This window comes from Morone saxatilis, unplaced genomic scaffold (assembly GCF_004916995.1).
Source record: "Morone saxatilis isolate NCDOM2014 unplaced genomic scaffold, NCSU_SB_2.0 Contig7, whole genome shotgun sequence".
Taxonomy (NCBI): Eukaryota; Metazoa; Chordata; class Actinopteri; family Moronidae; genus Morone; species Morone saxatilis.
The window spans coordinates 23,217,551-23,230,252 of NW_023340246.1; the positions used below are offsets into that span (position 1 = coordinate 23,217,551).

Below are 12,702 nucleotides of genomic sequence, written 5' to 3' on the forward strand. Positions count from 1 at the left end.
TTAAATTTATAATTTTTGTTCATTTATTCAGGTCCAGTAGTTTAACTGGTGTATTTTATACTGATTTAGCTTAGCTTATTGTACATTGGTTAATTATTTAGAAGTAATTCATTCTCATCAGGCATTTAACTTCACATATAAACTTATAATTATTATAAAATAAATAACCAAAATATATAACAATATAACAAATATAACTTTCGCTTATCGCACCGGTTCTTCCACACTCTTTTTTCTAGACGTTAGGCTGTTCCAGGGCGTTCTCTCCTCTTCTTTTCTTTAGCAAAGTAAATTCATAAAATATACTTTCATAAAGTATACTTTTTGTCCCTTTCATACATTATACCTTCTAATTCTCTATCACACCAGTAAACTGAAACTTTAGCTCATTATACATCTTATCTTACTATAAAATAGCTGACACTATTTCATCCTCTTTCAACCCTTTAACTATTATACTGTAATAATAGATTTATTTTTTCATTTCCCTCCTTTCCTTTCTGTTTTGTTCTTAGCTTATTTAGGAAACTAAGCTCTTCCTCTGCTCATCAATTTGCAGTCACTCTCGATCGAGGCGAGGGGCCAAGGTGATGCAGGCGCTGGTTCCTTTCCTTCTCTTTTCAGTTAACGAGAAACACAGAACACAAGGAAGGGCCACAATGAACAACACAGGACAGCAAGCAGAGCCAAACAGAGGACGGAAGTCACATCTACGATGCGACGAGGTAAGAGCAGCGCATGTAGGCGAGCGAGTCAAGAAGCACAACAAACTGTAGGAAAGAGTCGAAGACATGAAAGCAATCACAAAGCACAAACCGCGAAGATAGCGACTGAGCGAGTCGAGCTGCAGACAGCGTTTGACGTGTCTGTCGCGGCGCTATACTCTTGTAAAGCGAAAGACCTAAGAGGGACCGCTATGTGGAACAATACTGAGAGATTCAGACGTCATCCAAGTTGTTAATTCTCAAACTTTCTGATGGTTGTTGTTTGTTTGTGAGATTGACTTTTCATCTTCACTATGGACTAAAATAGGCGTGCGACTACAGGCGCAGATGAGTAGAGCGCACGATGGTTAAACATGTGATTATTATGCGTGATATTATTTTTGTGACAATCAGTTCATATAAAATGATGTGAACCTTATCTCTAGCAGATTAAACGCAATCATCAGGAAACGCGATGTGCACGTTTGGGTTTTTTAGTTAGTTCTGTTTTTTTGTTTCTTGTCAAATTCCCTGGTCTGTTATCTTTAGCTTTGGTTTCATTCTGTCTCACTTACCTCTGTCTCCCTGGTTGTTCTGTCTCGTGTTCCCGGTTTTTACTGACTTACCATACTACCTGTCCACCTGCCTGTTTTCTGAAGTCGTAACAGAGAATAGATAATGACAGCCCTATGGTTAGGATGCGTGCTTCCCGGCCTGTTTTGTCGAGAAGTCGACGATGTGAACGAGTTCCGTCGCCAAGGACCGCCAGGGGACATCTCTCCAGGTTCCTGAAACACACACACACACACACACACACACACACACACACACACTTTGAGATGGTGTGAGGGGGAATCTGTGTACTTTAACTTCACATGAAGGAATCAGTGACGTCGTACGTGTTCGTTGGGCTGCGGGCTGGCATCCATCAGGTCCACCCCCTCGGCGTAGACCTGGATCAGAGACAGGATGTCTTTGTTCCTGACGGCCTCGTAGAGATCTCGCAGTCTGGCGTCGGCGTCGGCACAATGCCGCTGAGCGAAACGCTTCTCTGTGTACTTCGCTGTGATGTAGTCCTTCCTCATCTGCCTGGAAGCAGCACAGAGAGACGCAGTTAGTTTACGTTTCACATTTCTCCTTCGGTGTCAACCCGTCACATCGGCGCCGCCGTCACTCACATGTCGCTGGTCGGATCAGGTTTGGTGACGCTCTGCGCCGACAGATCTGCCTCCATGATATCGTTGAAGTTGGCATTTCCCACGTTCTTCGCCAACTGAAACACAACAGGTCAGGTTACACTGAATGGTTGATGTACCAACAGGACTGTGTAAGATTAATATAGATTTGTCTTTTCAGTTGGAAAACAATAAATCTGAATCACATTCTGCATCGACACTTACGAGCAGCTCGGAGGTTCCCAGGACGTCCAGGTCCAGACTCTGGATCCTGGAGTAGTGGACCCCCATCTCCCTGTGGATCCCCGAGCACTCGATACAGATCAGCACCCCGAGGTTGGTGGACAGCCAGGTGGGAGCTGACGGGAGGAGACGATGGTGGTTTTTAGCTCTTTAGGTCTTGTCTCTAGGCTTTGTCTGCTTCCACAACTCCAACCTTTAAAACTACCTGACTGTTTATCTAAAAGTCTGATTTCTTTCTGCCTTCATGTTTGTTTTTTAGCTTCTGATTTTTCCACCATCGCTGCAGAGATGATGTCAGTATGTTGGTCAGCTGTGTGTAATATTATGAAGTATTATTTTCGTGTATTAATTACTGTTTGTTGCCAATGTGTGAAAATTTAATGCAACTTATGTAAATATGATTGTAGTTTATTTCCCAGCATTCAGTCTGGTGGGTGTCGCTGTTGGCCGACGCCCAGGATGACGCAACAGGACGCTGCCTGCAGTTCACTTAACGGCCACTGGTGGCGCTGTTACCTACAGTTTAATGAAGGTTTTAAAACCTTTAAATGTGGTTCAGACATTCACGCTCCACAGAGGAGCCATCAGGTCAATGTTTTAATTACTCCAATACTACTAATATATCTGCAATACTTTTAATACTTTTGTCCATTTCTGTGTGTCAGTTACTCTCCATCAGAGTAAATATGACTCATTACTGGTCTCCTGACTCTGATTCAACAGGTGAGATTTACTTTCTCAGTAAAAACAACCTGAACAATCTGCTGACAGACTTTAACTCATGCAGCGGCGTTTCAGTGAAACTCTACATGCACTTTTTCCTCGTCTGACCGGTACGACCGACAGTTGAGGAATGTTAATAATAGTATCAGGTAACAGGCTTTAAGTGCAGATAATGACAAGATTTCATTTAATTGTTCACGTTTACAAAAGCTTGTAATAGTTAATGTTTACTATTCCCACTGCTATAAATAATATAGGACAGTATGTGTACTTGTAGCAGCAACAGTAAGACAGTATGAGCAGCATTAACAGTAGTAGTATTAGTATTAGTAGTATTAGTAGTATTAGTATTATTAGTATTGGTAGAGTTGGAGGTGTAGTTACTAGTTAATAATAGTAATAGCAGGGCTGCATATAATAGGAGTTGCAGGCAGTAATTAAAGTAGTGGCAGCTGCAGTAACAATAGTATTATCAGTGTTATCAGCAGTATTAATATAAGTATTAACTGTATTATTAATAGTATTAATATAAGTATTAATAGTATTAATATAAGTATTAATAGTATTATAAATAGTATCAATAGTATTAATAGTATTAATAGCAGTATTAGTAGCAGTGGCACTGACCCGGAGCTCCGCAGTCGCAGCAGCTGTCGTTGCCGCTCATCCTCTTCACCTCTCCTACGATGGCTTTGGTCAGCTCCTGTACGATGTTGTTCTCGCCTTCGTTCTGGTCGCCTTTGAACGCTGTGTTCAGCGCCTCCTCTTTACTGTTCTGCAGCACCGACACCCAGCTGGAATAAACACAGTCACAGGTTACAGCGGAGGTCAAAGGTCAGGCTGATGAACCGCGGGGTCGAACTGTAAATACTCACATCTGACACTCGGCTTCATCCTCCGTCTGGAAGTGATACGTTCGGTCGTCTGAGGGACGCAGACAGGAAACGGGTTTACACAGGAGGACGACACAGACAGTGAATGTTTATTGGACAGACGAGCTGCAGCTTACGTGAGAACAGGTCGAAGCTCTTCTTCTCATCTGGATTCCTCTTCACCTGACAGGTGAGCAGGTTGAGTTTGGCTGGAGGTCTGTTAGGCTGAGAGACAAGAAACAGGGAAACAGCGTGAGACACAGAGACACTAAAAATACACATAAACTACTGGTTCCCAACCTTTCTGCTGGTTCCCAACCTTTCTACTGGTTCCCAACCTTTCTACCCCCCTTTCTAAAACTGAGAACCCCTCACGATCTCATGGATATTTCATATTATAATTAATAATAACAATAACAGCTGATAAACTGATCAATGAACACAAACAACTGCAGGAAGTTTGTGTGAAATAAAAAAAAAAAAAATCAGAGATGAGTGAATTTTTTACACAATTGTGTCTATATAATATATTTATCATTAATATTATATAATCTATGTAATATTAATTCATTATTATTAAACTTTAAAAATAACAGTTGCATTTAGTTTTTTCTCAACTATGTATATTTTTAAAGTGTATCATACAATAAATAAATCCTTATATACAGAGATACACGACAAATAAATACATTTTGGTAATGAAGATAATTATTTCTGTATTTATTTATTTCTGTATTTATTTATTTATTTATTTATATGTTTCTGTCTGGTTTGGTCGGGGAAAGACCGATGACTCTTTGGTGGAGCTGTTTCCATGGTAACGAGATGATGAGGCCTAATGACTTTTGTATGAAGTTTGGTTCAGACATGAACCCCAGTAGTGGTTCAGATAGATCCGATCCCTCAGACCTCATTCGGAGGTGGTCTGGCCCACATATGTCCACATTATTCTACAGGTGAGCATGTGAACGTGTCCTCCGCCCACTCACCTGCTGGTCTGTCTGTACACAGAAACACTGATTTCCATTTGGTTCTCTGAGATGTAAATGATGTGTTTGGACTCTTTACCTGCCTCGATAAGGAGGAAGTGTTTGTTAACACACTGTCGGTTTCAACTGATTTCACCATTCAACTAGTAACCGCAATATCCCCAGACTCCCTTACAAAAACGCCCAATTCTGAGAGTTGTTGAGTGAGGAGAAATTTAATAAACTATAATTAACTATTAATTATACAATTCTTAATAATTTGTGCCTTCTTGTCAGTTCAGCATTAAATTAAATACATTAAGTTGTTTCTTTCCTTGTTAAATACACTGTGTCTGTCGGCTGCCCGGTGTCTAACGTGTATATTCTTACATGCCAATATTTAGCAGCTGTTTGAACACACGGTTTCATCTACATTTTATTGTTTTTATCGATTAAAATTGTAAAAACACATTAAACATTAACCAATACAGGACATTTCTTTGTTGCCAGTGGTGAAAGTCCCCAGACTTCCTTTAAAAATTGTGCAACTTTGTGAGTTTGTGTGTGAGGAGAAACTTTAGAGACTTTGTGAAACGACAGATTATAATTAGTTGGGCCTCTTTGTAAATTCGGCAAATGTTCTACAGGAAGTTATTTCTTTCTTTGTGTAAAAACTTTGCATCACAATAAAAGCTGCTAGCAAGAGACACTGAAACTCGTTCATATCGGAGCTGAAAGCTGAAGCAGAGACGAGAGGTTGAGAGCAGAGAGCCCCCCCAAAACCTCCCACCCTTCTCCCTGTCATCCTTTTCCTTAAGCTCTTCCTTCTCCTCTTTCTCTTCCTCTGCTGCTTGCTCTGTCCTGATTGGCCGTTTGACTCTTCATGTAAAAACTTCAAAATAAAAGAAAACAAAAAGAAGGAAAACTAACCTGTGTTTTTTCCACAAATTCAGGTAAATAAAATAAATAAAACCCAGAAGGAGACTTTTTATTGGCTGATGGGCATGCAGGCAGGAGGGCGGAGCTTCTCATGCAGGCGGACCAATAGGAGAAGAGGATCTTACCGTGCCGTGGCAGATGGTCAGGAAACCGTTCTTCACCGAGCACTTCCTCTTCTGCCACACCTTCCTCAGCCTGAGAGCGACACACGAGTGAGTCAGAGCAACTAAAGGCTTCATTAAAGGCTTTAATATTGAACACACCAGCCCCCTACAGGTTGTTATTGGTGTGAACGCGCCACAGAAAGTTACTCTCCTGTGGAATTCTGGGAGACTGAGTTCACTCACCCCTCACTCTTCTTGTAGAGGACTCCGGACCACTCGGTGCCGTGGGCCTTGTTGCCCTGCAGCTGATGGAGGCTGTAACCTGCGTTCTGTTTGGCCTGAGCGTCCTGAAGGAACCAGGAAACACACGCCGACTGTAACCGCCATCTTATTTACTGTGTTATTGTTATTATTTATTCTTCTTAAAGACAGAAAGATATCGTAACAACAGTAAAAACCTCTTTCTGCTCGGACTGCAGCGACGCTTTGAGGACGTCCCGGAGCTGAGTCAGCTGTTTCCTCTCTCCATCCTGAGTCTGCTTTATCTGGACACCACAGAAGCAGAAACGGACGCATTACTGATGTTTTAGATCATTTTTTTAGTAACTGCATTTACTCGAGTACTGTACTTTGGGTATTAACTTAAGGGACTTTTTATTTGATGTTATTATATCTGAGAGGCAGATGTTCTTTATGCTGCATTATTCTGATATTTAGTTTGAATATTTTCGGTCTCACCGCCGTCATATCTGTAGCCAGTTTCTCTATGGAGGGTTTCAAACTCTCCACAGCTTTCAGTCCGTCCTGGAAAAAACTGATAGAAAACAGAAAAGAAAATGTGGAAATTTACTAATTTTATATAAAATAACAAATCTAATTTACAGTATTTCCCTCGTTGTTGCTGTTAAAGGAAGTTAAACCTTAAAACTACGTAATGAATGAATTACATGATGACCTAAATTATTTTTAACTCAGTAATAATTATATATTTCATTGATATTAAATAACTGAAGGTGGATTTCCTCTGGATGTTTCAGATACTGAATGCTGAATGATTGTTAGCGTGTGGTTGGGCTTTAAACGACGTACTTGCACTGAGCGTGGAAATACTTGATGAGGTTCTGGAGGAAGTCGACGCCTTTCTTCACTTTGATCTCGTTCACTTTGAGCAGATACTGAAACCAGAGAAATCAAATCAATTTCTCCAAACCTCCTTTTTATTTTTCTATTTAAACTGAGGAAGGAAACATCTGCTGAGGCCTCACCTCGCACATCTGCAGCTGGAAGAGTCGTCGCTCCTTCTCCATCTCCTCCGCGATCTCTCCTCCGCTGAACTCGGTGCGAATCATCCCGTGCTGCTTGGCGTGCTCCCTCTTCTCCTTCTCAAGCTTTGCTCTGCGGAGGTCAAAGGTCGGGACGAGAGCTCCTTGAAAACCTGATCGCTGTGTCTTTACCTTTTTATAATGTTACTGATTCTTCCTGTATAACCAGAATGTTCACTGTGCCTCAGAGAGAAATATTGTGTTTTACTTCACTGTATATGTCTGACAGCAACTAATAAACTATATATATTATAATTTATATTAAAAACTATTTATATTCTATTGTATCATTAAAGGTGAAGATAAGTGTAATTAAGGTCCTTTATGAAGAGAATATGTGTTGTTTCACATTGAACTGATGACGTGTTTTTGTTCTTACAGCTTGGTCTCGTAATCCTTCCAGGATTTGTCGAACGGCTTCTTCAGATCCTGAAACAGGAAGAGACGTCACATGATTAGCCTGACCTCTGACCAATCACATCGCAGACACAGAGAGAGAGGACTTTGACCTGTGAGTCACTCAGGAAATATTTCCAGACGATAACGTTTGTGAGTTTGTTGTTTTTACTGATAGAAACAAAGACGTGAACTTTATTCTAAACTCTACTGAGTGGCTCCTTTTGTTTTACTCTTTATATTTATTATTAACTCTAAAGCACTTAATAATTAAGTTTATATAACTTCACTCATGTAGTAATGTAGTCAGCAAAAACACTGACTTCTGTTTAAGATATCTTTCAGATACTGAATCACCACTATTGAACTGGTCAGACCATAAAGTAAAGTGTTGTTTCAGCTGCTGTGAGGATTTTCTTTGTGTTCTGTGAACTGAATCTTTTGGGTTTAGACACCTGAAGATGTCACTATGGATTTCAGTACGGTGGCCCCGAGAGCTCAACACACTGCAGCCAAATGGACAAAATGTCTTCACCCACTTTAACAACAAGTGAGAACATGAAAACAAAACCGCTGAAAAGTTAGAAACACAGCGGAAACACCGACACTGAGAGGTGATGAACACAACTGGAACATGTTATTTGTGACTCATGAAGTTTCTGAGGTCAATGATCCGTCAGTGGTTTCATTAAATTGAGTTAAAGTGTAATTAGTTGTCAGATATTCGCTGTTAATTCAGCCTGATGCTGAACACAAGTTCACAGTTTATTTCTATTAAGTGAATTCACAGTTTTATAAACTGGTTTCCGTCATGTCCTGTGTGACTTTCTGTGTTTCTGTTAAATGTTGTTAAAGTGGTGAAGATAAATTGAGAATTCAAATATTATCTTCTTTGCAATATGGCGATGTGTGAAACAAACAGTGTTATAATGAGCGACTGTACAGCTGCAGAGATCCTCTGGTCCACAAACCTTCGTCTCTTATTTGATATAAACACCCAAAATGTCACATCATCATGTTTTAAGTGAAAAACTTGCACCGTAATCATGAATCATATTTCAATATCTGTTCAAATAATCTCAGTAAGGTGTTTTTATCTGGATGTTTCAGGACTCTTTAACTGTTGTTGTTGAAGGAAACTGAACACAAACCCCTTTCACTCCTTTCAGGTCTCCCTTCAGCAGACTGTCCAGAGGGAAGGTGATGATGTTGTTCATGTTCTGCAACTGCAAACAGGAAGTAAACATGAGCAGAAACCTCCACAGCTCTGGTGTGTCCGTATAGAGAGGAAGCATCTACTCAGAACACTTTACAGATTCAGTTTCAACGCTTCGATCGGGTTGTGAACTTGGACCCTCACCAGGTTCTTGAAGAGCGCCGACAGCTCTTTGGTAAAAACGGCGAACTTGAGGAAGGCCGAGCCGACCTCGGCGTCCTCCCGGCAGACGCAGTTGTCTCCAAATTTCTCCATGGACAGAATATACTGCTCCTCATTGTCCACATGAGCTGAAACACACAAAAAACACAGAATTATTATTATTATTTCCTCTCTTTCTTAACTTAAACCTACAGTCTGTCATTTCTGACATTCTCACATTAAAACAATAACAAAAGCAGTGTGGGGTCATGGGAGTTGTTGTCTTCACCGATCAGTACAACACTCGTGCTGTTGGCTCAATATGGTGGTCTTGAGAGGTCTGGGGGCTAAAAGGCCAAAAATGACATTGGTTTGTGGTGTGTGGTGTGTAACCACGGCTCTGTCCAAGCACACAAAATGTAACATGTGCTAGAGCTTTTGGTAAAAGAGAGTGTGCTACCACAAGCTCCCCCACCACCACTTTTTTTTTTTTTTTTTGCTTCTTCGGAGGAGCTCCCAAACCATCCAATTGCCTCTGTCCTCCCCCCAAATGAAACCGGAATGCAAATGTCTTTCATTGCACTCTTCCTGGTTTTTTCAAAACCTGGTCCATGAATTTCTACGTGGCCTGGGGAAAATTAGAAGAATGGCGGGAGGGGAAAGGGGAGGGTTGAGGGTAAGGGGGGGAGGGGGGTAAAAAAAAGGGCATTGTGGAATCTGTAATGAAGGAGCTATTCTGATCAGAGTTCCCATCATTTCTTAAAAACCAAAGGGGGCAGGGGAGGGGAACCTAGTTGGGTCTTTGCCAGTAAAGATGTCTTTTATAAAAAGCCATTAGTTTTTTCTTTCCTCCCACAATTGGAAAGGGAAGGGGGTAAAGGCTACAAAAAATAGCTTTAATAAAATAAGAGGAAAGAAGACAAACTTTCTTAATTTAAAAAATGTAAAAGTATAATACAAAAACAACGGCAACAAAGCGTAATAGTAATGAAAACGTTTAGGTGGACTTCTTGAAGGATGAAGTAGTAGAAAGTGTTAAGTAGTTACTTCGGGAAAGTTATCTCTAATGACACAAAATAAATAAAAGCTGTCAGAGGAAGGATGCGGTCGCTCGGCCCACCCTCTCAGGTGAAGGAGGGTTTGTTTGGCTTCTCCTTTCTCTTTCTCTTCTCTCTCTCTCTCTCTGTCCTCTCTTTTTCTCCATCTCCCCTCTCAATCTCTCTCTCATTCCCTCTTCCCTGTCACCTCTCACTCCCTCATCGGGAGCCTGCAGGCGGGGTAGCGGCCTGTAGCGGGAATCCTTGGGAAGAAGAGCCTCTCCATCTGCGGAGCGCGCTTCATTCCCGGGTGAGCCTGTAGTTCCTCGCTCCTGGCCCGTCGAACGGAAAGCCCAGCGGACTCGTACAGCTTGTGGGCGCCAACTTCAACAGCCGTTCGGTTTGCCGGAGGACCACGGCGGGCGTAGTTGTTGCGCACGCGCGAACTCCAGGAGGGGGGGGGGTGGGTGGGGGGGGGGGCCCCGACGACCAGGGTTCTTTGCGGATGGCCTTTTTCACGGTAGCGAGAGGTCCACCCGACAATGCGCCGCAGCTCAACCGTGGTTGGGTCGTCCTCCTCGGCCTGCGCTTGCCCACAATCCCCACCACGCGTCCATCGGAGCACTGCCACCCAGAAACAGGAGCCTGATTTGGGAGGGGAGCAAGAGAGAGATAAGTGGGGGATAAATAAAATAGTGGTGGAGCAGTTGCCATGAACTCTGTTTGAAGTTAAACGCTTTATAGGGAATTGTTTGGCAACATTTTGGCAAGTATTGAGTTTTCAGGAGAGCAGAGATTTAACACCCTTCCCAAACCAGCCAAGTTAGTCTATTATAAGCATAAGTAAGGTTCAGTATAAGAATAGCTGAGAAATTCATTTATGTGGGATGAATAACAGGTCTAGATAAGTCCTACACACATATGCTTTGTATGTAGGATAAGTTAACCTCAAAACCTCGTATAAAAAAATAGTATAAAAAGGTACATCTATGCATCGAGTATGTTTAAATTGTGGTTTAACACGGGGAAGTCGCTGATTAGTGTGAGTTGATAATTTTGGAGTTATTAAGTTTAGGATTAGTGGCTATGTATAAAGATCATGTGTAGAACTAGGTAGGATTGGATACTTTCATAATATGATCAGAAGGCTAACGCTTAGTCTATAGTGATATAATAACTCTAGCAATTCTATGTATTTGCATATATGATATCCTAAATGTTGCTAGTAAGCTTAAATGCGCATTAGATTTATTGAGGAACAGATCTGCTAGGAGGTGATTTTTCGCTTAGGTGCTATAGGATTTCGGGTTGATTAGAATATAACAATATTATCACTAGAGCATAAGTCGTAATTTACCCAAAATGTCGAATTAACAATTCCTTTAAGGACTTATAAAGAAGGTTAAAATGTAACCGGCCTAATAATAAGCACTTTTTAGTCTTTTTCAGATCCATGAATAAAATATGTGTTATCATTGGTAGAGTAGTTTATAGAAGTACAATAGAAGACCCGGATCGTGTAGCATTGAGGTTCTGATATCTGTAGTGAGAACCCTAGTCGATCCATATCTGAAAAAGATGATCAGGACTAGCTTAGTTGGAGGTAATAAGATACACTGCAGTGAATATTGTAAGTCAAACAAGTAAAGCAAATATTTATATTGGTTGTTAGTGGAATTAAGAGGGTAAGTAAATTGAAGGGGACAAACTTTTCGTGGGTTTTGTAGATGTTTAGCACTAGGAAAGTCAAAATCAAAGCAAACGTCCGTGTTTTGGTCGAGAGCGAAAGAGGCGAGATACAGTTATGTCAGGTCAAGTGTCTGGTGAGAGAGAGTATGACATCATGGTTAAGCGACCTGATATGATTGAGCTGTTAAGAGTGCTTGTCTTGTTCTGATTAGGAGAGAATAGAAGAAGGGAGCTGTATTGTGATTGTTTATGCAGGGTAGAGATATGTATGAATGAGGAGGCCAGAGGACGAGTGGTGCTGCTGCATTATTAAGTTGGCAGCTGATTATGTCCATCTCAAAGTTGAGGTAGAACGCGCTGCTGATATAAATATGCGGCAAGGTTCCATTCGATCGTGGAGCGTAGATCACTAAAGGGACCCTTGTACCTACATAGATTGTTGATGTGTAAGCAGAGGTCAGTCGTTGATTTACTCAGTGAGTGAAAGTCGTGGGATTTTATTAGGCGTGAAACGCGAGATTTAACAGATAAAAAGAATTTTATTGAATTATCTATTATCCTAGAAAATTTAGAACAAGCTAGATAAAAGGAAATAAATTTTATTCATTTTACAAGCAACGGCTAACTATAAGTTAACTCGACACTTACAAGACTCTATATGTGAGATGAGAGACTATAGAATGGAGCAGGATTCAGAGATATCACACAGTGCTTTGTATACTAGCAGAATTGACGAGAACTTGATAGTCCAGCTGATGGACCAGAACACGATTTCAGAATATGCAACAGTACGTTAGATCTTGGTGCTTTTGTAATCTAGATGTTGAACCGGGGATGAAGGATTTTAGAGTTCGGACGGTCTGATTAAGTGTATCAGAGAACAAGCTGAGCTGAAGCGTTAGAAGCAGGTCGGTCGCAGCTCCGGGACGTCATACTATGTTGTCAACAGCGTGGGACAGAAATGCAAGTGATGTTAAGATGGAGATATGAGACGATCTAATGAGGCTTCAGTGTGTTAGTAGTTACTAAATCATGCACAGAGGTTAGATAGTTATGTGTCGCGCGAGAACGAGTGAGTCGCAGCTCTGCCTGATCAGGAAAGTTGGGCTCGGTAGAAACCTCCTGAACCATGAACATGAAGGAATCCTAACGGGAAAGTGACTGCAATGACGC

General features: G+C 41.3%; 1 protein-coding gene across 1 annotated transcript in view; it reads right to left on the bottom strand.

Annotated features, from left to right (window-relative positions):
• Window positions 1–559: 559 nt before the first annotated feature.
• LOC118340439 (arf-GAP with SH3 domain, ANK repeat and PH domain-containing protein 2-like) overlaps window positions 560–12,702 on the bottom strand; it is a 12,706-nt gene continuing 563 nt past the window's right edge. Inside the window, exons 2-18 of the mRNA XM_035678401.1 lie at window positions 8,807–8,952; window positions 8,598–8,672; window positions 7,430–7,479; window positions 6,994–7,123; window positions 6,818–6,903; window positions 6,467–6,542; window positions 6,187–6,273; window positions 5,972–6,075; window positions 5,750–5,819; window positions 3,855–3,942; window positions 3,721–3,769; window positions 3,473–3,639; window positions 2,105–2,238; window positions 1,883–1,977; window positions 1,604–1,793; window positions 1,331–1,492; window positions 560–616 (exon numbers count right to left, since the gene is read on the bottom strand). Coding sequence (XP_035534294.1) covers window positions 560–616; window positions 1,331–1,492; window positions 1,604–1,793; window positions 1,883–1,977; window positions 2,105–2,238; window positions 3,473–3,639; window positions 3,721–3,769; window positions 3,855–3,942; window positions 5,750–5,819; window positions 5,972–6,075; window positions 6,187–6,273; window positions 6,467–6,542; window positions 6,818–6,903; window positions 6,994–7,123; window positions 7,430–7,479; window positions 8,598–8,672; window positions 8,807–8,917 — 1,731 coding nt within the window. The 5' untranslated portion in view covers window positions 8,918–8,952. The remainder of the gene's footprint in view (window positions 617–1,330; window positions 1,493–1,603; window positions 1,794–1,882; window positions 1,978–2,104; window positions 2,239–3,472; window positions 3,640–3,720; window positions 3,770–3,854; window positions 3,943–5,749; window positions 5,820–5,971; window positions 6,076–6,186; window positions 6,274–6,466; window positions 6,543–6,817; window positions 6,904–6,993; window positions 7,124–7,429; window positions 7,480–8,597; window positions 8,673–8,806; window positions 8,953–12,702) is intronic.